The sequence below is a fragment of the Triturus cristatus genome, chromosome 9 (genome assembly GCF_964204655.1).
Source record: "Triturus cristatus chromosome 9, aTriCri1.1, whole genome shotgun sequence".
NCBI lineage: Eukaryota > Metazoa > Chordata > Amphibia > Caudata > Salamandridae > Triturus > Triturus cristatus.
Window position 1 is genome coordinate 7,307,649 of NC_140592.1, and position 26,046 is coordinate 7,333,694.

The 26,046-nt window shown below is 48.1% G+C and overlaps 1 protein-coding gene across 1 annotated transcript in view; it reads right to left on the bottom strand.

Annotated features, from left to right (window-relative positions):
* The window catches only part of STAB1 (stabilin 1), a 1,212,756-nt gene that overhangs the window by 797,865 nt on the left and 388,845 nt on the right, over positions 1-26,046 (bottom strand). Inside the window, exons 13-14 of the mRNA XM_085624210.1 lie at positions 17,819-17,941; positions 9,161-9,298 (exon numbers count right to left, since the gene is read on the bottom strand). Coding sequence (XP_085480336.1) covers positions 9,161-9,298; positions 17,819-17,941 — 261 coding nt within the window. The remainder of the gene's footprint in view (positions 1-9,160; positions 9,299-17,818; positions 17,942-26,046) is intronic.

Sequence of the window (26,046 nt, forward strand, 5' to 3'; positions counted from 1 at the left end):
CTGTGCATAGAAAGGTCTAAATGATCCAGTCTCTCCAGTGTCTTGTTAACCTCGCTGATCACGGGCAAGTTGTTTAGCTCTGGTATACACTCCACTGATGCTGATATCTTCACCCCCAGATAGGTAGCTACAGGAACAGTTAATATATCTGCCGGGAGCCCTATATGCGTATGCAAAATCTTAGTTTTGTCGATGTTTAATTTATAACCCGAAACAGCACCAAATTGTTCAGCTAGATCCTTCGCTGCCGGGAGGGCAGTCCTAATATCGGTCGTAAATATCGCGACATCATCAGCATAAGCCAATGATTTATACTCACTATTATTAACCTTTACACCTTTAATATTCGAATTAGCATCCAATTTATTAAGAAAAAGATCAATATATAATGAGAACAACAGCGGGGAACAAGGACAGCCCTGCCTGGTACCTCTACTTATACTAAATGAATTGGATTCTTGGCCAGAAATTCAAATTCGAGCTCCCGGTAGTACATAAAGTTCCTGTATAGCTTGAACAAAATCCATGGATATCCCCTTCCATTGTAGAACCGACCACAGAAACCTCCAGGAGACCCTGTCGAACGCTTTCTCTGCGTCCAACAGGATCATCCCGAGAGGTGACTTCATGGCCTGGGCCCAATCAAAAAGGGCAATAGCTCGCCTTACATGATCCGTGGTATCCTGCCCGGGGATGAACCCGTGTTGGCAAATAGAAACCAGTGGAGTAATAACCTTACCCAACCTTGAAGCAATGATTTTCGAGTAAATCTTACTGTCAGCACTTATGAGCGAAATAGGCCTATAAGATGATGGACTAAGTGCAGGTTTGTCTTTTTTTTTGAAGACTACTATAGTGGTCTTCCTCCAAGAATCGGGTGTATGGCCCTGTTGAGCTAACTGAAATAAAGACTCAAGCTCGGTTCGGAGTATTTGCCGAAATGTCCGATAGAATTCTAAAGGTAGGGCATCAGGCCCCGCAGCCTTGCCAGCGGGTAAAGATGTTATTGCTTGCTCGACCTCTTCCCAGGTAATCAGGGTGGCAAGAATCTCATTCTGTTCCTGAGTGACCTTCACTGTTTCATGATCCCTAAAATATTCTTCTACAGATACTGCTGCCGCTCCCCCTTCCTCTGTATATAATTGTTGATAAAAATTCTGAAAAACCTTCAGGACCTCCACCGGAGTGTCCTGAATCTGGTCCAAGTGATCTTTAATCCTGCCAATCCTATTCAAGACTCCCCTCTGTTGTATACGTTTGGCCAGCAGTCTCCCCGTGTTTTCCCCAAATTCGTATATATCCACCTGGTGCTGTACATATTTACTAGCAAGTTCTTCCCCGAAGTGCTGATGTAATCTAGCTTTTATTACCGCAATATGCTGGAGACACTGGTCAATATTTTGTACCTCCCTAATTCCCCTCATGAGCTCTGCCTCAGCCTTCCTGAGCTGTTCCACCCACCCTTTGACCTTTTCCTGTGCCATCCTCTGCCGATATATAGGAAAACTAAGGGTCTCTCCCCTAACAGCAGATTTGAAAGCATCCCACACAATAATTCCAGGCGCAGTACCTCTATTTATATTTTAAAAAATTTCAGGATCCATTTGGCCATATGCACACAATATGCCTGATCTGATAATAGCTTCCCTAAACGTCCATGAGGTCTGAGATCGAGACGGATCATGATCAGAGATTATCCTGGGCTATGACTCAATGGTGACCTTCTCAGCAATTTGACTTGAGATAAAAAACATAGTCCAGACAAACAAATTTATTGTGAGGAGTCGAAAAAAAAGTGCACCCTGGATCTCCCTGCCTAAACCTGTGCCAAACATCAGTCAGTCCATGTTTCTTAACAAGACCTTGTAATGCCTTAAAGGTCCTGCCCTTTCTACCCTGATATGAAAGATTACTGAAAAGATTAAAACTGCTGTCAAGGTGGATATTAAAATCACCACACAAGACTAGAGGAGATGGCCATAAAGCCAATTCTATACTTAAAAAATCCAACACAGCTGGATCGTCTAAATTCGATCCATACAGAGAGCAAATTAAAATGGAGGTATTTTTAATTCCAGCAACCAAAATCACCCACCTTCCTGATTTGTCCTCCTTAATATGATGAGGTTTTACCAACCCACGTTTTGATAAAATGGCCACCCCCGAGTTGTAGTGCCTTGACGAGTACTAGCCAATAGATCGAGGCCCACATCCTTCAGCCAGCCACGATTATACCAGAATACATGAGGTTCTTGCAGACACAGCACATCTATCCGCATAAATCTTATAAACTTAGCCAGCAAGCCCTTTTTTTTCCGGTCATTGAGACCACAGATGTTTAAGGAGCAGATTCTGATTTTACCCTCTCTATCCATCATCCTTATGAGTTAAGCATCTGTTTGCGAGATTCACGGGATAATACAATAGGTCCCAATACATATTTTTAAATGCATTCATTTTAGCATACAAGTAATTGCCATGACAAAATACATTAAAAAAAAATGATGTCCACCATTCCGTCACCCTCACCCCCTGTGCCCTACCCCCCCAGCCCCCACCCCTCCAACCTGGAACCCCGCTCTCCCCCCACCCCCTACGCCCCACCTTAATAGGCATAAGGACCATTGGTCCCTAGTGATGAAGAGCTGGGCCTCCATCCCTTCCACAAAGCTACCCCCTTCCACTAAGTGTCCTGCGTACGATCAGCACACAAAACTACAGCACACATAACCGATACAAGCAGGACAAACAAACTAAGACCAAAGAAGAGCAGAAAAGAGCACAAAAAGAGGTAAATACCACCTCACGAATCAGATAGCCATAGGTGTACAGTCCTACCCCTCCTACCCTGGAGAAGCCAGGATACTGAAGCCATACCATTCAAGACCATTCCGTCACCTACAATGACAGTATACATTCTTTTGCCTGAACTTCAGACAGAAAGAAGTGCGTTTGCCCCTGAGAAACCACCTTCAATTTAGCCGGATTAAGCAAAAAAACTTGAGCACCTTTAGCCTGAAGCAGAGGGATTAATTGATGCAGTAACCACCTTTTCTCGACGGTCGCCTGACAAAAGTCGGGCCGCACAAACAAATCACAACCCTTGCCCGCCCTTTTCCGGTCAAGTCTGGCAAAATCGTATAGGGCCTCTTGAGCCTGGAAATTATTAAGGCAAATAAGAATTGCCCGTGGCTGATTGTGACCTTGCCCCCCTTTTCTGCATTGATTGAAAGGAAATCGATGCGCCCTCTGCAATTCCGTTTTCCAGTCCCAGTGCTTAAATTCTGGAAATGCTTCCTCAAAAAGCTCAATGACAAACTGCCGAACATCCGTACCCTCCTTGCCCTCGGGGATACCCAAAATTCGCAAGTTATTCCTTCTAGACCAATTTTCAAGGTCGGTCAATTTCCACAGTGTGTCACCTTTCTGGGATTTTGAAGATTCAGGTCAGGATTTTCTGTGTGGCCAGCTCATCTTCCAACAGAGAAATTCTAGCTTCTGCTTCTCCGACTCTTACTGCAAAATCCGAGCAAGCCTTTGCTACCCTCCGTATAGCATTTTGGAGTTTGCAGCATGCACCTTGCGTACGAGAGCTCTCTGCTCTGGTCTCCTCACGATGAGCCATAATAATCTGGTATTTTGTAGTGAGAGTAATCTCTACAGGTCCACTTGTATTTACACTAGCCACTCCTGAAGGTCCGGCTGTATCCGGAGCTGGCAGTCCATCCAAATTTGGGGAAAAAGAGTAGTTACATATCATTGAGCCACCCAGCAGGTGCTCAGAAAGAGCATCTTGAGCTTTTGACTTGTGACCCGTCCCAAGATTACATAGAGACTTTTCATCTGCATCTGCGCCATGCAGGCTACTGGTATCGCTCTCATCTCCAGCCCAGTCTTTGCCACAATGTTCATCCCCAGAGGAGTTCAAATGATCCGACATTGAGAAAAACGTATCCGCTACATCTCCTCTCTCGTTGTTCCTGAGGTGGCAGCCCCAGCATGAGGTGTCTGTAGATTTGCTTCCACCCGGTCAGCCACTTTATTGATATTATTACAATCCGCTAGCGTTGTTGCCAGCCCAAGGCCCGTAGACCCTCCATTTCCCACAATACACTGGGGATGCTGATCAATTACTGGAACTGGGGAATCCCGCGGGGGGGGGGGCACCATTATAGAGCAAAGCTGCTGAATTACCGGCCCCCCTGCTGCTCCCAGGAGAGCTGCCTTCACCCTCAAGATCGTCATTACCTCCTAGACCAGATGCCTCCCCACTCGTCACCTCCACCGTGGACTCGGGAATGGATGCTTCCCTACCTTGGTTTGCATCAGCCAGAGGTGTAGAAGCGGCCATCAGGATAGGGAAAGGCACTTCGCTTTTCATAGGCGTAGGTGCTGTTGTGCCGGTTGCTGGGTCCCGAGGCTGGCTGTTCTTCCCCCTTTGTATTTTAAATAAGGCAGGAACCGTCTGCCGCCCTCGAGCGGAGAAACTGCTTTTCTTGTGTTGATTCGGTTCCCCCGATATTTCAGCTTATATACCCACAGCAGGCCGTCGTCCTTGGCTTCAACACTCCCTCCATGCCCATCCGGGGTAGATTTTACTGGACTGCCTGAGCCGGTCAGAGGGCTGCAGGACTTGTTTCCCCTGGTGGACGCCTTCGGCGGCATCGGAACAATTGAGCAGGTAAGCAAGGCAAGAGGGGCTGTCAGTATAGAAGAGCTGATTGAAGCCAACCTTGAAAGCAACGGCAGCCCCCACAGCCAAAACCCCGAGCGCCAAATCATTTACAGGTACTGAAGAATGAAAGCTTTGCATCCGCACTACATAATCTTGGTCAAAGGCCGAGGAAGAAGAGGTTAGCAGGGAAGGAGTCTACCAGCCAGCTCACTCGACCACTGATGCGGCCGCCATCTTGCCTCCGGCTAGTTCTAACAATATTTTTGCAAATGATATTAATGAGTTCGATATTTAAAAAAATTATATTTCTTACTTTAAACTCTATATTCTGTACCATGATATTCTTGCTGTCGATATTTCTGTTCCTCGATATTTCAAAGTCGATATTAGTGCAAGTCGACATTTCCAACTCGATATTCTGACTCTATACCCTTTCTTATCAGGAATTACAGCTTAAAAGGTGTTTTAAGGAACCCTCGATGTTAGCCTACGAAAGAAATAGGCCTCACAGAGAAATTTATTTATTTGTTTGTCACTGCCAGGACGTGCAAATCTTGAAAGTACATGTCCTGCCTTTTAGTAAATGGCACCCTGCCCTTGAGGTCACTTAGGGCTTATCTTAGGAGGGACTTATGTGTATTCAAAGGGGAGTTTAAGGCTTGGCAAATAGTTTTGAATGCCAAGTTAAAGTGGCAGTAAACTGCACCCAGGCCCTACAGTGACAGGCCTGAGACAGGTTTGAAAGGCTACTTTTGTGGCTGGCACACTCAGATCTGCAGGCCCACTAGTAGCATTTGAACTACAGGGCCTGGATCTATTGTATACCACTTTACAAGAGACTTTATAATCAAATATGCCAAACAGGTGAAAACCAATTATACCATGTCTAGAGGAGAGAGCACTAGCACCCAAGCACTAGTCAGCAGTGGTAAAGTGCTCAGGGTCCTAAAGCCAACAAAAACGAGGAGGAAGAGGAAGGCAAAGGTTTGTGGTAACCCTACAAAAAGGGCCATTTCCAACAGAGGTGTTATAAAAGAGCAGGGTGTTTCTGTTGGTGGCGAAGGCTGCTTTATCTGGGCACTCTGCTCACACTATACCCATAGGGATGAATATAAAGCGCCTGGAAGTGGCTGCCGGCGCTGAGAATGAAGTCTGCTCTGGCTCTGCCATCTGCACAGTATGAAGACAGATGCATAACACACCTGGCACTGCTGTCAGTCTGCCTTGCGTTTGCTATGTTTACGCTTCATATAAAGACAGGTATATACAGTACCAGGCACTGCTGCCAGTCTGCCTTGCGTTTGCTATGTTTACGCTTAATATAAAGACAGGTATATACAGTACCAGGCATTGCTGCCAGTCTGCCTTGCGTTTGCTATGTTTACGCTTAATTTAAAGACAGGTATATACAGTACCAGGCACTGCTGCCAGTCTGCCTTGTTTTTGCTATGTTTACGCTTAATATAAAGACAGGTATATACAGTACCAGGCACTGCTGCCAGTCTGCCTTGCGTTTGCTATGTTTACGCTTAATATAAAGACAGGTATATACAGTACCAGGCACTGCTGTCAGACTGCCTTGCGTTTGCTATGTTTACGCTTAATATAAAGACAGGTATATACAGTACCAGGCCCTGCTGCCAGTCTGCCTTGCGTTTGCTATGTTTACGCTTAATATAAAAGACAGGTATATACAGTACCAGGCAGTGCTGTCAGACTGCCTTACGTTTGCTATGTTTACGCTTAATATAAAGACAGGTATATACAGTACCAGGCACTGCTGCCAGTCTGCCTTGCGTTTGCTATGTTTACGCTTAATATAAAGACAGGTATATACAGTACCAGGCACTGCTGTCAGTCTGCCTTGCGTTTGCTATGTTTACGCTTTATATAAAGACAGGTATATGGAGTACCCAGCACTGCTGTCAGACTGCCTTGCGTTTTCTAAGTTTAAGCCTTATATAAAGACAGGTATATGGAGTACCAGGCACTGCTGCCAGTCTGCCTTGCGTTTGCTATGTTTACGCTTTATATAAAGACAGGTATATACAGTTCCAGGCACTGCTGCCAGTCTGCCTTGCGTTTGCTATGTTTACGCTTAATATAAAGACAGGTATATACAGTACCAGGCACTGCTGTCAGACTGCCTTGTGTTTGCTATGTTTACGCTTTATATAAAGACAGGTATATGGAGTGCCTGGCACTGTTGGCAGTCTGCCTTGCGTTTGCTATGTTTATGCTTTATATAAAGACAGGTATATGGAGTACCTGGCACTGCTGCCAGTCTGCCTTGTAATAAAGACAGGTATATAGAATGCCCGGCACTGCTGTCGGACTCTTTACGCTTTAGGATTACAATCCTGATTCGAATACGAGTCCGTTTTTTCGGTACAGAAAGAAGCAGGCACAACGAAAGAGGAGAAGAGGAAAGAAGCTGAGAAGACGGAAACAGGCCAGTTCAGCATCATTCATCTCTGCATTTCCAAATGTTTGAGACTCTGGCTAAAGACCTAGTTCTTGCTGCATTCAAACTCTCATACGTTTCCACCCTCAGCATTTCTGCGGACCATTGGCAAAGAGTAGTCATTTCCCTAGATTACCAATCAGCTAAAAGGAAGGATCTTGCAACCAGGGCGGCCATAAAGAAAACTTGCCTTTGCCAAGAGAGATCTGATGATAGTGTGGCAGTATACCAAGTAGAGCTGCATAACCACCTGGGACTAGATTCAAATGTCATTTATGGCTAATAATCGTGAATATCTCCTTCCAGAAACTATGCAATGGGGGACAGGTAAATCCCATATGCGACCATTCGCTCCTTTCACCCCCACACCTATAGCATGCTGGCGAAGCACCCACATACATATTGTAAAGCGCTAGCTGGGCATAATACAGCACCCATCTACTTATGGACATTCTCTGATAGTTAAAGGTGCAAATGGCCGCCTATGCTATGTTCATGGTAAATGTATGCTGTATAAATGAAGGTGTATAAAGTAGAGGGTACTGCCAGACTGCCCTGACTTTGCTATGTTTGTGCTGTATATAAAGAAAGATACATTATCTGGGCATTGCTGGTGGGCTGCCCTCTCTATGCTATGTTTACACTATATTTATGCTGAGTGTAAAGAAAGATGTATACATTATCTGACTATTGCTGCAGGGCTACTCTATCTATGCTATGTTTACACTATATTTATGCTGAGTGTAAAGAAAGATGTATACATTATCTGACTATTGCTGTTGGGCTACCCTATCTATGCTATGTTTACACTATATTTATGCTGAGTGTAAAGAAAGATGTATACATTATCTGACTACTGTTGTTGGGCAACCCTCTGTCTGCTATGCTTATGATATGTTTACACTGTATGTAACGAAAATGTATTCTTTATCTGGGCATTGACCTCTCGATGCTATGTTTACACTATGTTTATTGCTGTTGGGCTGCCCCCTCTATGCTATGCTAATGCTATGTTTATTGCTGTTGCGCTGCCCCTTCTATGCTATGTTTACACTATGTTTATTGCTTTTGGGCTGCTCCCTCTATGTTATGTTTACAGTATGTTTACTGTTGTTTGGCTGCCCCCTCTATGCTATGTTTACACTATGTTTATTGCTTTTGGATTGCCCCGTTAATGCTATGTTAACACTATGTTAATTGCTGTAGAGCTGCCCTCTCAATGCTATGTTTACGTTGCATGTATAGAGAGATTTCTATATTATGTGGGTATTAGTGTGGGCTGCCCTCCCTTTGCTATGTTTACACTGCATGTATATAAAAAGCTTTATACATTATGTGGGTATTGCTGTGGCTGCCCTGTCCATGCTATACCTACTCTCCATTTAAAGAAAGATGTCTACATTAAGTGGTTGTTAGTGTGGGCTGCCCTCTCTTTGATATGTTTACACTGCATGTAGAGAAAGATTTCTACTTAATCTGGGTTTTCCGGATGGACTACACTCTCTATGCTATGTTTATGCTTTTTTATTGCTGTTGGTCTGCACCTTCTATGTTATGTTAACGCTGTGTTTATTTCTGTTGGGCTGCCCCCTCTATGCTATATTTACACTATGATTATTGCTGGACTGCCCCCTCTATGCCATGTTTACACTGTTTATTGCTGCAGAGCTGCCCTCTCTATGCTATGTTTACGTTGCATGTACAGAGAGATTTATATATTATGTGGGTATTGCTGTTGGGCTGCTCTGTCCATGCTCACTCTTCATATGTAGAAAGATGTGTACATTATGTGGGTGTTAGTGTGGGCTGCCCTCTCTATGCTATGTTTACGCTATGTTTACACTGCATGTACAGAAATATTTATACATTATGTGGGGTTCGTGTGAGTTGTCCTGTCCATGCTATGTTTACACTATGTTTACACTGCATGTACAGAAATGTTTATACATTATCTAGGTGTTGCCCTGGGCTGCCCTCTGCCTTGTGTGTTTACGCTGTAAACAAAGAGATGTGTACAGTACCTGTGCGTTGCTGCTGTCGGTGCTGGGAGTGAAGGCGGTCCTGGCCTTGTCTATGACGTGGATCACGCCGTTAGCCGCAGGCTGATTCGGCATCGTAATGAAGTAGGAAACATTGGGCGATGACGTATATGTAAAGGCCTGAAGAAGGAAAACAATCTGTTAATGCATTTATGTTTTTACAAACCGACTTTCAGTATCGGCCGAGCTCTACGCCACCTAACCCTTTTACCTAAAGGACTACTTAGGATAGGATAGGATAAAGTTTATAAAGCGCTCGAATGCCGAGGCGTCTTGGCGCTGGAAGGTGAGAGTAGAGGGTCTGCAGACAGCTGTACCAGACCTTTTAGATCGCGGGGAACAGCCAGGTTTTTAGCAGTTTCCTAAACAGTTGCCTGTTTGGTAGAAGTCTCATGGTGATCGGCAGTTAGTTCCATAGCTTGGCTGCACAGTGTGATTGACTCCTGCCTCCCCATATGACTCTACGAATTTTAGAGATACAGATGAGACCCGTGTTTGTCGATCTAAGGTTTCTCATGGGAGTATACCAAGAGAAAGATTTACATTAGTCAGCTGTCCCTCCGCCATATAATGTCTTGTGGACCAGGCACAGGGCTTTGAATTCCATCCGTTGCTGTATCGGGAGCCAATGCAGGGGCCTGATGGCAGCAGAGATAGAATGGCCTTTAGGAATGTTTAACAATAAACGAGCAGTAGCATTCTCTATGATCTGTGCCGCAAAACTAAGCTGGTCACCAAAGATGACCCACAGATTCTTGACTTTGGCTGATGGAACAGGACATTCGCCGGCCTCTATCGGCCATCAGGTTTAGTTTCACAGGGACGGGCCTTTGCCAAACTCCATCACCTCCGTTTTGTCCGTATTAATCTTAAGGTAGTTAAGAGTCATCCAGCTCATAATGTGAGTCAGATAAGCATGGAAGCTAGTGGCAGTGGACTTCTATGTATTGCAGCAATTATATATCGCTTCCTACCCCTATGCGCGGCGCTGCCGCACTTGTTCACATGGTTTGTATTCTCCAGCATGTAGGGTGTGTGGTGAAAGTGTGTTGTCTTTGTTTTGATCCTATGAGGGAAATATTTACATGTGCCAGACGAGCGCCTCGTGCTGCGCACAAGTGCACAGTGTGATTTGGGAAGCAGTGAGAGAGAGGCGCATGGTTTATGATAGGTGCATTTGTATAGCGCACAACCCACACGGGGGTTTATTCTTGTGCTGAAGCAGGAGCTGTGTGGGCCGAGCCAGGGCAGCAGCTGTGTGGGCCGAGCCAGTGTTGGGGCAGGAGCTGTGTGGGCCGAGCCAGGGCAGGAGCTGTGTGGGCCAAGCAGGGGTGCAGGCAGGAGCTGTGTGGGCCATGCCAGAGTTGGAGTTGTGTGGGCCGAGCCGGGGTCGGAGCAGGTGTGTAGGCCGAGCCAGGGCAGGAGCTGTGTGAGCGGAGCAGGGGCCAGGACAAGAGCTGTGTGGGCAACGCCAGGGTCGGGGCAGGAGCTGTGTGGGCTGAGCCGGGGTCAGGACAGGAGCTGTGTGGGCAGAGCAGGGACCAGGACAAGAGCTGTGTGGGCTACATCAGGGTAGGTGCAGGAGCTGTGTGGGCCGAGTCAGGGTCAGGGCAGGAGTTGTGTGGGCCGAGCCAGGGCAGAAGCTGCGTGGGCCAAACCAGGACAGAAGCTGCGTGGGCCGAGTTGGAGCAGAAGCTGCGTGGACCGAGCAGCGGTTGGGGCAGGAGCTGCTTGAGCTGAGCCCGGGTCGGGTCAGGGCAGGAACTGTGTGGGCAGAGCTGGGGTTGGGGCAGGTGCTGTGTGGGCTGAGCAAGGGTTGGAGCTGTGTGGGCCGATCCTGGACCAGGATAGGAGCTGTGTGGGCCGCGCCAGGGCAGGAGCTGAGTGGGCTGCGCCAGGGTCGGGGCAGGAGCTGTGTGGGCTGAGCCGGGGTCAGAGCAGGAGCTGTGTGGGCCGCACCAGGTTCAGGGCAGGAGCTGTGTTGGCTGAGCCGGGGTAAGGGCAGGAGCTGTGTGGCCTGTGCCAGGGTCAGGGCAGGAGCTGTGTGGGCTGAGCCGGGGTCGGGGCAGGTGCTGTGTGGGCTGAGCCGGGGTTGGGGCAGGTGCTGTGTGGGCTGAGCCGGGGTCAGAGGAGAAGCTGTGTGGGCCGCATCAGGGTCAAGGCAGGAGCTCTGTTGGCTGAGCCGGGGTCAGGGTAGGAGCTGTGTGGCCTGTGCCAGGGTCAGGGCAAGCTGTGTGGGCTGAGCCGGGGTTGGGGCAGGTGCTGTGTGGGCTGAGCCGGGGTCAGGACAGGAGCTGTGTGGGCTGAGCCGGGACCAGGACAAAAGCTGTGTGGGCCGCGCCAGGAACGGGGTAGGTGAACAGTGGTCTTTGCAGATTTCAAGAACTGAGGAGGGGACTCTGGGCTTCTGGTGCTCAGTAATCTGGCAGCTTTGAGCAGGGTAGTGAATTAAGGTAAAATAACTACCTAATGTATGACAAGACGCTTATGAAAGACCTGAAGATTAATTGTTAACTTCAGTTTGGAGCAAACTTTTCTGGGATATGATGTAGTGTCCGGCCACCCCCTTTTCCCTTCCCAATCAGTTTTTCATGACCTCCTGTACAATTTATCAAACGTTCCTAATCTTTCCTTTTGTAAAAATTGTATTCTGGCCCATTGATTACACTTCATCTGGCCCAAGCCGGAGAGTACGGCTAGAGCCGGAGAGTACAGCCCAAGTGTCGAGAGTACGGCCCGGATGCGAAGATTCTGGCCCGACTGCGGATGTAAAGATATGACTCGGATGTAAAGATACGACTCGTAAATTACCTCTGAATACCAAAAGTCATAAAGTGAGACTTTTGTCTCAGATTACCTTTGTGAATCGGCCCCCATGGCTTCTGTTCCATGCTTATGGTGCTGCGGGACAGCAGGTAAGGGGCTAGGCACTACCTCGAACACCATCTTGTGTGAATGGCTGGGAACGCAGTACCATGCAGCAGAGCAGTACTGTGTGGGAGTGCAGTACCATGGAGGGGCATAGTACTGCGCAGAAGCGCAGAGCTATGCTGAGCTCAGTTCTATCATCAAGCACAGCACTATGCAGGAGCGCAGTACTATGCAGCAGAGCAGTACTGTGCAGGCGCATGGTACCATGCAGGAGCGCAGTCCTACGCAGGAGCACAGCATCGTGAAGGAGTACAGTAATATGCAGCAGAGCTGAGCTGTACCGTGCAGGGGTGCAGTACCATGCAGAAGCACAGTGCTAAGCGGAGCTCAGTAATGTGACCAAGCACAGTACTATGCAGCAGAGCAGTACTGTGCAGGGATGCAGTACTGTGCAGGTGTGCGGTACCGTGCAGAAGCGCAGCACTATGCAGAAGCACAGTGCTATACTGAACTCAGTACTATGCAGCAGAGCAGTACTTTGCATGGGACGCAGTACCGTGCAGGACCGCAGAACCGTGCAGGAGCGCAGTACGGTGCAGGAGCACAGTGCTATGCCATCTAACGCTGTAAATGACTTCTGTCAGCCAAACCAGTCACACACACTAAAGGGTGCCACATCACAGCATGGAACCAGCGCACAACTACCACAGAAAATGACTTCTATCCAGCCAAACCAGCCACACACACTACAGGCTGCAACATTATCTCAGGGAAACAATGCGCATCAACCACAGTAAATGACTTCTGTCCAACTAAACCAGCCACATACACAACAGGCTGCAACATCACCGCAAGGAAAGAACATGTATCTACCACAATAAGTGACTTCTATTCGGCCAAACCAGCCACACAAACTGCAGGCTACAACATCACAGCAGTAAAACAACGCACATCTACCACAGTAAATGACTCCTCTCTGGCCAAACCAGCCACACACACTAAAGGGTGCAACATCACTGCACGGAAACAACGTGCATCTACCACAGTAAGTGACTTCTGTCCGGACAAACCAGCCACACACCCAACAGGTTGCAAGTGCAACATCACTGCACGGAAACAACACACAGGTACCACATTAAAAGACTTCTGTCTGGCCAAACCAGCCACACACACTACAGGCTGCAACATCACCGCAGGGAACCAACATGCATCTACCACAGTAAATGACTTCTGTCCGGCCAAACCAGCCACACACACTACCGGCTGCAACATCACTGCAGGGAACCAACATGCATCTACCACAGTAAATGACTTCTGTCCGGACAAACCAGCCACACACACTACAGGCTGCAACATCACCGCAGTGAAACAATATGCATCTACCACAGTAAATGACTTCTGTCCGGCCAAACCAGCCACACACACTACCGGCTGCAACATCACCGCAGGGAACCAACATGCATCTACCACAGTTAATGACTTCTGTCCAGACAAACCAGCCACACACACTACAGGCTGCAACATCACCGCAGGGAAACAACATGCATCTACCACAGTAAATGACTTCTGTCCGGACAAACCAGCCACATACACTACAGGCTGCAACATCACTGCTCGGAACCAACATGCATCTACCACAGTAAATGACTTCAGTCCGGCCAAACCAGCCACACACACTACAGGCTGCAACATTACCGCAGGGAAACAATGTGTATCTACCACAGTAAATGACTTCTATCCGGCCAAACAAGCCACACACTGCAATACTTTGGGTAGGAAATTACTCAGTTGGTTTGGGCCCGTTGTTGGTTTCTTGAGGAGATCGTGGACTTCTGTATGTTTTGAGTCATCTGGGAATATGGCAGACGTGATGGAGGTGTTGATGATGTGGGAGAAGGCAATGCTGGTTGGTGATGTTCTCAAGTTGTAGACGTGATGGGGGCATGGATCAGGTGGGGCACCTGAGTGGATGGTCCGCATCATTGTTGCTGTGTCATCTCTGGTGAGGGTTATCAAATCAGTATGGTGGCCATTTAGGTTGGAGATGGGTAGGTTGTCTAGGAGTTCGCTAGGTTCAGGTTGGTGTACAAAGTTGCTGTAGATGTTTGCAATTTCGCTGTGGCAGAAGTTAGATAGGTTGTCGCAGAGTTCTTGTCAGGGGGTGATGTTGTAGACTGAGGCTGAAGGTGTGGTGAAGCCCTCGTTGAATGAGAAGATCTCCCTGCAGCTGTTGGATCTTCCTTCGATGCGATCAGCTAGCGCTTGTTTCTTGGTGTCTCTTAGTTGCTGATGGTAGCATCTGAGTATAGCCTTGTAGGTGGTTCTACTGGTGGGTTTGTGGCTGGCTCTCAATTTCTGTTTTCAGTGCTGTTTGGTGCCTCGAAGGTCCTCTGTTTGCCAGCTGACCTGCTTGTACGATCTTCTTTGCTTGTTTGATTTGATGGGTGTGAGAGAATCCGAGCAGTTCTTGATCCAGTCGCTGAAGTTGGTGATGTAATGTTGAGGTTGTCTGTGGGGTTGGGTTTATCGGTGCTGAGCCAATCTGCTTATGAGATTTTTCCTCAGCTGCGGCTTGGTAGGCTGGTACTGGTGGGTGTGTTGATTTGTAAGTGGATGTTGGAGTGGTCGTTACATGTGAGCACTGCGGTGGATTTATATTTTATGCTGTCACTGGTGATGAAGTGGGGTTCAGATTGTGTATCCTGTGGAGTGTGTTGGTCTTGAGACGGGCTGGGTAAGTCCAACGTTCACTGTTGCGTTATCCAGAATGAAAGTAACATCCCCACTATGCACACCACAATAGGAATTTATTTGAAACCTTGTAAGATTTTTAAAATAAACACTCTTGGTGGAAACTTCACGCAGGATAGTTACCAGTGCCACGCGCAAATCCACTGAGCAGAGGGAGTTTTTTCATTAGACACGGTCTGCTGCATGCCAAGTCCACAGGGTGGTTTTTAAGAAGATAGGGGCTCACCTGTTCAGAGTGGGCATGGACTTGTTTTGGCTGGACTAGGACAAGTTTTGAATATAAAGGCAATTTGTAGAATGTACCAACCAATTGGGGCATGTTAGTTATGGTGGTCAGAGATAACCCCTCGTTAGTGTGGTGGGGAGCCTGGTCAGTGGATGCCGTGGTATCCTTGCGCAGGAGAGTGAACAGTGCCATGTGTAAATTCACTGAACAGAAGGGGTTTGGCTTTATCAGGCATGGCTTGCTGCTTCCAAGTCCACAGGGTGTTGTGAAGAAGATGGGGTTCTCCTGTCTAGAGTGGGCATGGACTTGTGTTGCTGGACGTGGGAGAGGCCCTGGAATCAGCAGGATGTAAGTAAGAATGCCTACCTTGGTGGGGGGCCCTGGTTGTGACGGTGGCCACACCCAGAGCTGTGGAGGAGTTACAGGGCGATCCAGAGGCCGAAAAAGGGCGGCCGCCTTAGTGCCACATGAGGGCATGCGAGACAGCCCAGTGTTGGGGGACCTCCTAGGGGTCTGCGCGCCCGCGTCATTTCCTGGCAGGAGTGGGCGGGGCGAGGTATAAGTAGCTCTCCAGCCCACCTGGCGTCCTATGTCCCACTATCCTTGATGCCGTTTCCCTCCCTACCGCTTACCCGGCGTACTCGCATGGTGCGGGAGAGGTTTTTTCTAACTTGTTATTTTGTGTTGCAGGAGGTGTTACTGGGCGATCCAGAGGTGGAAAGGTACATGGGGGTACCCTCTGCAGGAGCACAACAAGGGTGCAAAGGCCAAATATCACCAGGGAGGTCCTCGCGTTGGACCCTGGAGGAGCGACGGCGCCCCGTTAGTCCTACAGGCGGTTGTGAAACTGAGCAACCGGGGTTGCCTGGAACGCTCAGCCCCCTTCGGGGGGGCGTGAGTAATGGGGTGGACTGGCCGTAGCGGGCACCGAGCAATCCCCCGGTGCGCCGCACTGGTGGGTACCGGTTTTGGGCCCCTGGGGGCCGTTTTGTGTTACAGGGCCGTTTTTGCAGCATAATCGGCCCTGTAACAAAATCGGCCGAAAACCGGCCCTGGCAAAGAGCTCGGTGCCCCCCACCCCTCCTCTGGGGGGGGGGGAGGGGGCCGGCCGAGCACGTTGCCAGGGCCGGTTGTGGTTCCCAGTCTGGCCCTGGGCGTGAGTAATGGGGTGGACTGGCGGTCCACCGGTGGGAGAGGTTACCCCCGCCCCCAAAATTTGTAAGCACCGATTGGCTAAGGCCACGGTGTAATTTGGCTCATCAGGTGGGCAGGCGACGAGGTGCTGCCTGCCCTTAGATCGCCCGTAAGATAACCCACCATGTTGAAATATTTGGTATGCAAATAAACCTGCAGGAATTTTCTCCACAAAAAAAGGTGTCTTGTCTGTTTATTTCTTCAGGAGATTGCTGTGGGAGGGATGGGGAGTGTTGCCGATATTGGCACTAGGGTCCTTGCACTTGGGCACGGCCCAGGCATGGACGGGGCACACAGGCTTTCCTTTGGTGGCGTGTGCCTAGAGGGGGGTGGAGCCTAGAGGGGCAGTGGGCGGGGCTACCATGGCACGTGATGAGGAGGTGGGAAGTATACAGCAGGGGGGCTGGTAAGGAGGGAGCGGGGAAGCAGGAGGCAGAAAAAAGCACGGAAGGTGGTGGGGAGCACAACAGAGGGGGCAGAAGACCTGACACATGGTGAGAAGGCCCAAAAGAGAGATAAAAAGCTCAAAAGCACACAAAAAAGCACAAAAGAGCACTAGGGGTGAAACAGAGGCAAAGAAAAACGATTAGCACAATGCTAAAGGCACATGGAGTGAGACAAAGGCACAACTCGCACACAGGGTGAAAACGGAGGTAGAAAATGCAGGGGAAAGAGCAGTCAAAAAACGGCGTAACCTTTCCTTTCCGACCACCTAACTATAAACTTGGCTTTCGCCCCTCCTTCCATAAACCTTCCCACTTAGTGCAACATCATCGTCAGTTACCCCTGATGAAGGGCCCCAGAGGCCCGAAATGCATTGGGTTACAATAAACTGCTTTTCTATGGATTTGGCTTTGGTACGTGTTTTTGACTTGAGGTTCGGATGGCCCTGCATGAACATGAGAAACTTGGAAAATTGCTTTTCCTTGCACGTGAATGCAAACAGTGATGCACGCTAAAGCGGAAAATGAAAATAGTGAAAGAATGAGTAAAATGATAAATTAGTGATAAACCATAAAGTATGGCCGCAAATGCAATTGGAGCCTATAGGTGTTCCATGATGATGTTATTCTAAACATCCCCCATCAACCCCCCCCCCCCCCCCCCCCATGGAAGCCTTGTTCTTACCCTCCCTTTGAACTCCAGGAATGTTTATTCTAAACATCCCCCATCACCCCCCCCCCCATGGAAGCCTTGTTCTTACCCTCCCTTTGAACTCCAGGAATGTTTATTCTAAACATCCCCCATCACCCCCCCCCCCCCCCCCCATGGAAGCCTTGTTCTTACCCTGCCTTTGAACTGCAGGAACGTTTATTTAAAGATCCCCCATCACCCCCCCCTTGTTCTTACCCTCCCTTTGAACTCCAGGAATGTTTATTCTAAACATCCCCCATCACCCCCCCCCCATGGAAGCCTTGTCCTTACTCTTCCTTTGAACTCCAGGAATGTTTATTCTAAAGATACCCCATCACCCCCCCCCCCCCCCCCCCCCCATGGAAGCCTTGTTCTTACCCTGCCTTTGAACTGCAGGAATGTTTATTTTAAAGATCCCCCATCACCCCCCCCCCCCCCTTCCACCACGTTAGCCTTGTCCTTACCCTGCCTTTGAACTGCATCGACTCTCCACCGAGGGTCCACACGGTTTTCATCTGATTCAAATCCGCTGCCAGGTGGACTCCAGGTATGATGTGTAGTTTGCACAAGAATGGAGCCAAGTCGCTCTGTGAAGAGGTAAACACAGACATGTTTAGACATGACAAACCTCTCACTGTTTGACCTGAGCTAACAAGTCATCGTTTTTAATCCATCTGAGATGATGCTACCACTCATGAAAATATGGCTCTAAGGAGCTTCCACGCAACATGGCATTTTTAATGCACAATTCCCCAGTTTTTGCGCTGCCAGAATTCACGTGAAATCCCTGCGCTGCCATCAAGGCAGAGCGCTACAACAGGAACAAGGGACACACAGGGCGATGGGGGCAAAAGTCACACTGAACCAGAAAATCTAACTTTACATTCAACTAAGAACCCTTAAAAAGCGTGCATTGTTTATTGCAATGTTTGGCTCTTTATATAGTTTATCACAAAAAGGCATATTGTGTGGAGAGTCCAAGTTTTCCTTATCAGTGGCCAGGGGCGGTCTCTTGCAATCCCAAGGCGCTCCTCCAGGGGTCAGTGTGGTCGAGCAGCCTTAGGCTTATCAGAGAGGAGTGTTCGACATCTGCCGCACACACAGGCAGCGAATGATGCACACACCCAAGAAGGAGAACCACACCAGTTTATAAAAATAACATTTACTTGATATATGTTTTTACCACCAACAACGTCGTCATTGGGTAAGTACTTTGTTTTTGCGAGATCACTGATATGAAAGTATACAGAAACACACTTGCATTGGATGAGGGATCCCGTTCTTTTCAGTATACAGGAGTACACTGGCTCTTATATCTTTCAAAGCTGTAATGGTTTCCTATGGGAAAGAAACTTATACTGCATACGGGTACTTGATAGCAACTTACGGAACTGTCCTTCAGGACTTAAGGTAAGTATGGGGCAAGGTTCAAGGCAGCACCAACAGGTCACCTTGGTCCGCTCTGCGGCATCCGGGTGCAGAGGTTCAATTCAGAGTGGGGTGCCCCGTTTAAATCAATAGAGAGTAGCCCGGTCACAAAGAGGCTGCAAGCAGGGACTGGGGGTGGGAGGGCAGGTCTGGGTGAATTCACAGGGTAACTCGGTCCTTGAGATGGTTGGGCACGTAGGGTCTCCGCTGGTCCACTGGGGCTCGGCTCTCGGAAACTGGAGGGTTCAGCTGCAGTGGAAACTTCTCCAGTGGGGTCGCACTGCGGGAGTCACTCGCGGTTTGAACGTGACCTATAAAAACAGTCTGCAGGCGGGGACTGGAGGGCTCAGCTCTGGAGGGTCCCATTCATCCACTACTCATCCGGCTGCGGGGTCCAGCTGCAGTGGTGCGTTCAGGCACCGGGTCACCGTGTTCAAGAGGCTCCCGCAGTTCCTACTTTCTTGCAGACAGTGGCTACAGGCGGGGACTCTGGGCCAGACTGGCTACACCCAAGGAGGGGCTTAGCTCTTGAGGGTCTCTATGCGTCAGTGGCACCGTCGGTTCATGGCACCTCGGGCCGGGGGTCGTGTGCAGTGCTGTTTGGCACTGGCAGGGTTACGCTGGCAGAGGCTCTCGTGCCGGCCCTTTGGTGCCTGCAAACGTGCAGGGAGGCAGCTCCTCTGCTCCGAGGGAGATGTTGCTGGGTAGGTGAAGTCATTGGTCACTCTTCCACAGCTTTTGGAAGTGACACAGCTTTCTAGAAGAGCCAGGTCCATGCTACTGTCTGGGACAGCAGGCAGGCTGGCAGGGTTGGTGCCAAGTCAGTTGCTGCTCCTCACTTATCGTGCCGTGGACTCTTCTTTGTCCTTCTCTCTTCTCCAGGCAGACAAATTTGATTTCCTGGTGTCAGGGGGGTACCTAATACTCATTTTAGGGGCGCTAAAGGGAGTGGGGCGTAGTAGCCAATGGGCTACTTAGCCCTGGGTTTACTACACCCCCCAGATTACCACTTCCTGTGGGGAGTGGGCATCACCGTATCCCAGAGTTCCTAATTTCACCACAACCAAGATGGTGAAATCCTAATTTTCGTGTTCACTTCAGGTAGCTCACCTTCGGGTTTGACTAGCCTGGAGGTGCAACACACCTCCTTGCATTGCTAATTTCCTACCTGTCCTGGTGCCCAATGGCTCTCGGGCATCGGGTGACATCCTCCATGTCTGAGGGAAGCCAGGTTCACATATCAAAGGCGGTGTGCTCTTTGAAGCTCCCTGCCTTGACATGCTAATGTACTAGTCATTCTGCTGGAAGGAAGTGTAAACACCTCAAACCAGAGGAGACATTGTTTCTGAACTCTGAGAGCAGGTCCCTCACCTCCTAGGGGGCCAGAAACTCATCTGTGGTGGTAGGCTGGACTGGACCAGTCAGCCAGCACACTAGATGGCTTATAGGGTTCAGGGCGTACCTCTAAGGTATCCTCTGAGTGCATGTATTAATAGATCCATCACGGGAATCAGTGTGGGTTTATTAATGCGAGGTGTTTGATATCAAACACCATCGGTTTCAGTGAAGCCATCATGTAGCTGGGAAACTCGTTTTGACCAGTGCCCAGTACATACCTTAAGATGGCTTCCCTGCTCACTTGTAATATCCAGCAATGGAACTAGACATTACAGGGGCAAATCTGCTCGTGCGGATATGTCCTCACATGTGCTATAAAGCACCCTGCCTTAGGGCTCCAAGGCCTGCTGCAGGGGTGACTTACATATAGCCCATGCAGTGTCATTGGCATGGCACACAGGAGTGTGCCTTGTCATGTTTTCAAACATGGTTTGAACCATGTCACACAGCCTGCAATGGCAGACTGTGTGGAATTTGTGTGTGGGTCCCTTGGTGGCATAAGATATGCTTCGGCCCTTAGGGTCCCTCTTTGGTACCCATGCTCTAGGTACCTGGGGTACCATTACAAGGGGCTCACAGGGGTGATTAAGTCCATGCCAATTGGCTTAAAATTAGACATCATCTTGCTTCAAGGAATGAAAGCTGACACTGAAGTCTGGTTAGGAGGCCTCAGTGCACTGACAGAGTCGAAATTCAGAATCTAGTGGCTAAAAATGGGGCAAAAAGTGGGGAGACAACGGCAGCAAACCTGAATTGCTTTTAGAAGGATTTCATGTTAACAGATTATGAATAGCTTTGAAAAAAATTGCAAACAATCTGAAGTAATTAAAACTCCAACACAGTTAGTACACCATGTTTTAAAGTAGTTTGCTTAATTTGTTGCACAATTATAACTGTCACAATTTTGAACAAATAAGGGCATTTCAAAATAATCCCAAAATAGGTTTTATTAACGGTTCATCAACGTTTGTCAACTTTTCATTAACAGCTAGAACAGCAAATAAATCCAACCTCTCCAAACTCACTAAATATATATTCATTACTTAAAAACATATGTGAACTGTTTAGTTACAAGAGCTATGGTTATCAATTAATAATGTCATAAAAGGCCTATAGATGTCTAAAGAATTCTAGAAGGTAAACAGGTTCTTCAGTAACTAATTTAACTTCTGTTGGAAGAATATTCTGACAACCAAGATGGAAAATCTGAGACTGAACCCTCAGTTTTCCCTACACAAATTGTCAAAAATGCATAGTTTTTGCTTTTTAGAAGGATAAGTACCATAGACTATACGTCACTCTTTATATCTATACCTGGGAACTTGTGCATTTAGAGCTAAAGACTATTTAAATTGTTTAAAGACCAAACTCCACCCATACGCGTGACTCGCCCAGGGGTGAGAACAGCTCTGCGTTGCTTGCAGATGTTCACAATGTTCATAGAAAAAAGGGGTCCTTCTGGGCTACATCCTGTCCATGTCTGTATCTCCACCCCAAAGTTCTCCTAACTCTCCTGTTCTCACTACAGTCATGCCTACCATCATACCCACTGTCTGCTTACAGCTATCCACCCCTGCATGAAAGTAGGTGTACCTAAATGTTTTCTATTTGATGAATCATATTGTCTTGTTTCACTATTGGTTTATGTACAAGTTACTTTATCAGTACAGCCCTACTATGTCAGATGTCACCGTGTGGACAGAGCAGTTTTTACTGTCTGAGATCTATAAAATGTGCCCTTTTGGGGATGTGCGCCAGACGTTTCTTGCATTTTGAACTTAGCAGACTCTACACTAGTCTGTATAATGATTTGTACTTAGACTTGTTGCTTTCCTTCTTCAAGGCAGACTCCACATTGGTCTGTCTGTTGATTTACACTTAGACTCATTGACTTTTCAATTGAACAGATTTATGCTAGTCCTTTTGCTTAACCAAACTTTGGTTCTGGCTATTTACTTGCTTTGGAGGTTTACCATATGTAGATTCCTCTCACAACTGACATTATTTGATGCTGATTTGAATTTGACTAATTACTTTTTACATCTTTAATGATTTTAAAATTTGAAAAATACCTTCATGGTTTTGACTTAGAATTTTGTCCTGCGACGCATAAAAGAGTTGCAAAGATTTTCTTAAATAAATTCATGTGCATCATTGCTATTCACTGCTGCGGTATATACTGCCTCCTGCTGTGCCTGTGCAGGCTGGAATGCTGTGCTTCTAAACTTACGATGGTAAAGATGCCAGCATAGCAAACACAAGGAGATGCCAGCATAGCAAACACAAGGAGATGTTAGCATAGCAAACACATGGAGATGTCAGCATAGCAAACACATGGAGATGCCAGCATGCCAGGAAGGTTACTCAAGTATACCAGAGTGCTGCTCGAAGGCCAGCCTACAGTGGGCAGGAGATGGACAGAGTCACAGACACCTCAGCTCCAGACCTGGCACCAGGCGGGTGGCACAACACCTGCAAATATCCCTTCACTGGCGTGAAGTGCGGTCGCCCTTCCTCGTCTCCTTGTGGCTTTGAAGTGGTGAGGAGGTGTTCGGGGTTGGATGCCTTTCAGCAGAATGGCACACGTACATGAGCAAGAAAAACAGCAAGTTGTCCCCCGGGGTAAGAAATGCTTATATACAAAGTAAATTTGTACCATGACATTATAATTAATTAATCAATCAAGAGAACATTCCTTCAAAATATTTCATTTTTTTCTGAAAACTATAAATATATATGCCTTAATACAGCCTAATAATTAGACCCCGCCTTCGAAGGCTTATGCTGATGGCTAAATATCGAAACCCAAGGGCTCCTGTTGAAGTAAATGGAACGACCTTCCAGAACCTTAACATGAAAAGGGGACACCAATAAGCTGTCCTCTGTCACCGCTGTTATTTGCCATCACCCTATATTCACAGGTCCTGTGTCACCATCTGCAATGTCAGCTGCCCTTTAAGGAGCCCCAGTCCACAGAAGATCTTAACCAGTCTGCGGCCACCCATTATAATAATACAATAATAATAATACAGAAGCTTATAAAGCGCGACAGCTATCCCAAGCAGGGGCGTCCCGGCGCTGAAAACATCAGGCAATAGCAACAAGCAAAGAGGACGAGAGCCACCTCAGGTGTATTAATCTGACTTGAACAGCCAGGTCTTCAGGGCCTTCCGGAAACCAAGTTCTGTGTTAGCCAGGCGAAGGTGGCCTGGCAGGGAATTCCACAATGTGGCTGCTCTAACCGAGAAGGTTCTACCACCCAGGCGAGCTTTCCTAAAGTGGAAAGACTGTAGCAGGTTTTGGGCGTTAGAGCGCAGTGCGTGTGACTGTTTGTAGGGGCGTAGTCTATCTTCCAGATAGCTCGGGCACTTGCCACTTAGAGCCCTGTAGACCAAGGTCATAGCCTTAAAAATGATTCTCATCTCTACTGGCAGCCAGTGGAGTTTCAGAAGATGCGGAGAGACATGGTCTCGAAAAGGCAAGCGGCAGACCAGTCTCGCAGCCGCATTCTGTACCATCTGGAGTCGATGAGTCGCATATTTGGGAAGACCCAGGTACAGGGCATTTGCATAGTCCAGCCTCGAGGTGACTGTTGCATGAACTACCGTTTTACGGCAGTCTTCAGGTAAGCAGAGTAGAATTTTCCTTAGGTTTTTTAATTTGCTGAAACAAGTTGCTGAGACTTGCTGAATTTGAGCTGAGAGGGAGAGATCTGTCTCCCATCTCACCCCTAAATTCCGGATACAGTTGGCGGAGGAGGGCGGTGGACCCATTTCCGCCGGCCACCACAGCTCTGCATCAGGGGCACCGCCCTGACCGAAGAACAAAACCTCGGTCTTTCCCGCATTCAGTTTTAGTTTGTTTGAATTCATCCAAACCGCAATATCTCGGAAACAGCCTTTAAAGTTCATAAAGGCCTCCACCGACTGCTCTTTAAAAGAGAAAAACAACTGGGTGTCATCAGCATAGGAAATCGCTTTAACACCCCAATTGGCAATCAAAGAGAAGAGCGGTGCGAGATATAGGTTAAAGAGTAGGGGGCTCAGGGCAGAACCCTGTGAGACACCACACCAAAGTTGTCTCATATCAGACTCATATGGCTTAAGGGCGACCCTCTGCGTGCGGCCACTCATATAGGATGTCAGCCAGGCAAGAACCTTACTCCCAAGGCCCGCGGCATGTAACCTCTGGATCTGTATAGAATGGTCCACGGTGTCAAACGCCGCAGACAGGTCAAGGAGCACCAACATTGCCGAATCGCCTGAGTCCATTGCCCACCTAACTGACTCAGCAACCTCAAGGAGCGCGGTCTCTGTACTGAAACCGGCTCTAAAACCTGATTGTGTGTCATGTAAGGTCCCTCTAAGCTCGATGAAAGAGGTCAGTTGGTGTTGCACCAATTTCTTCAACATTTTGCCTGGAGCTGAGAGTAGGGAAATGGGACGGAGATTGCTGAGATCGTCTGGGTCGCCGTTTGATTTCTTTCTTAATGGCAGTAGAGTTGCATGTTTCCAGGAATCCGGGAAAATGCCCGTGTCCAGCGAGGAGTTCCATAACTGCAGTAGTGAATCCGCCAGAGGGGCAGCTATTATTTTCCATAGTTTGGGTGGGCAGGGATCGTCAAGAGCGCCTGAGCGACATCTCTGGATGGCCGCTAGAGCTTCCAGAGATTGTATTGGCGTGAAATTAAAAAGCCCAGGGGCCCCTGGTGCAATTAGGGATTTGTCTGTCGCCGTAGTAGGCTCCGGTGGTACAAAGGAGTTGTAGACCTTTGAAATTTTATTTTCAAAATGATTGGCTATTTTGCTACACAAGGCTGGGGTGGGGTTTACTTTGGACTCCAGCGCCTTGGGGTTAAAAAAGGATTGGACTACTTTAAAAACCTCGCGGCCAGAGTGGTCTGCATTCTGAATGCGACTAATAAAGTGGGCTCTCATAGCTGCTTTTATGTCCCTGTGGTAGTCTTTTAGAGCTTTTTTATAGGATGCCTTGGTTGAGTCGCTATAGCTCACTCTCCACTGGCGTTCCAGTCTTTTGCACTTACTTTTAGTTGCTTTAAGGGCACAAGAGAACCAAGCGGCAGTCGGGGACAGTCTCGTAGATTTAGCTACTGTAGCCGGTGCCACCGCGTCAACTGCGGAGGCAATCCATTTATGAATAGAGACTGCGTCTGCATTCGGGTCAGAATATAGGTGGGGACGAGTGGCCTGCAAGGCCGCGCTGAAGTCTGCCTCATTCAAGTTTTTCCAATTTCTCTTTAGCGTCCAGCGGGAGCCTTCCGTTTGCCCTCCATTAAGCAGGGGAAAGCCAAAAGGGATCAGATAATGATCAGACCATGTTAAAGGAACTGGACTCTCATCTCTAACTCAGTAAGAGAGGTAAAAACTAAATCTAAGGTATGTCCTGCTATATGCGTGGGGAAAGAGACCTGTTGGGTGAGGTTAGCGCCTGCCAAGGCAGATATCAGTTGACCAGCATGTGCGCAATTTGCGATGTCCGCATGTACATTAAAATCTCCAAGAACCAAGAAATTCGAGTACTTTACTGGTTTTTGGGCAATCAGACTGCATAAGTTTGGCAGGGCCGTAGTGGCACAGTCGGGGGGTCTGTAAATAAGGATGCCAGCCAGGGCAAAAGACGGATTGAATTGGATGCAGAAATTGAGACCTTCAATGCCCCGCTCAACCAGTGGTTCCGAGGACGTCATCACCCATGAATCCTTGAGGATAATAGCAACCCCGCCCCCTCTTTTCCCGCCCTCACGGTCGGCATGGAAGAAGTTAAAGCCAGACGGTATAGCTAATGCAATTGAAGTCACTGTATCTAGGTGGAGCCAGGTTTCTGTCAAAAACATTAGGTCCCAAAC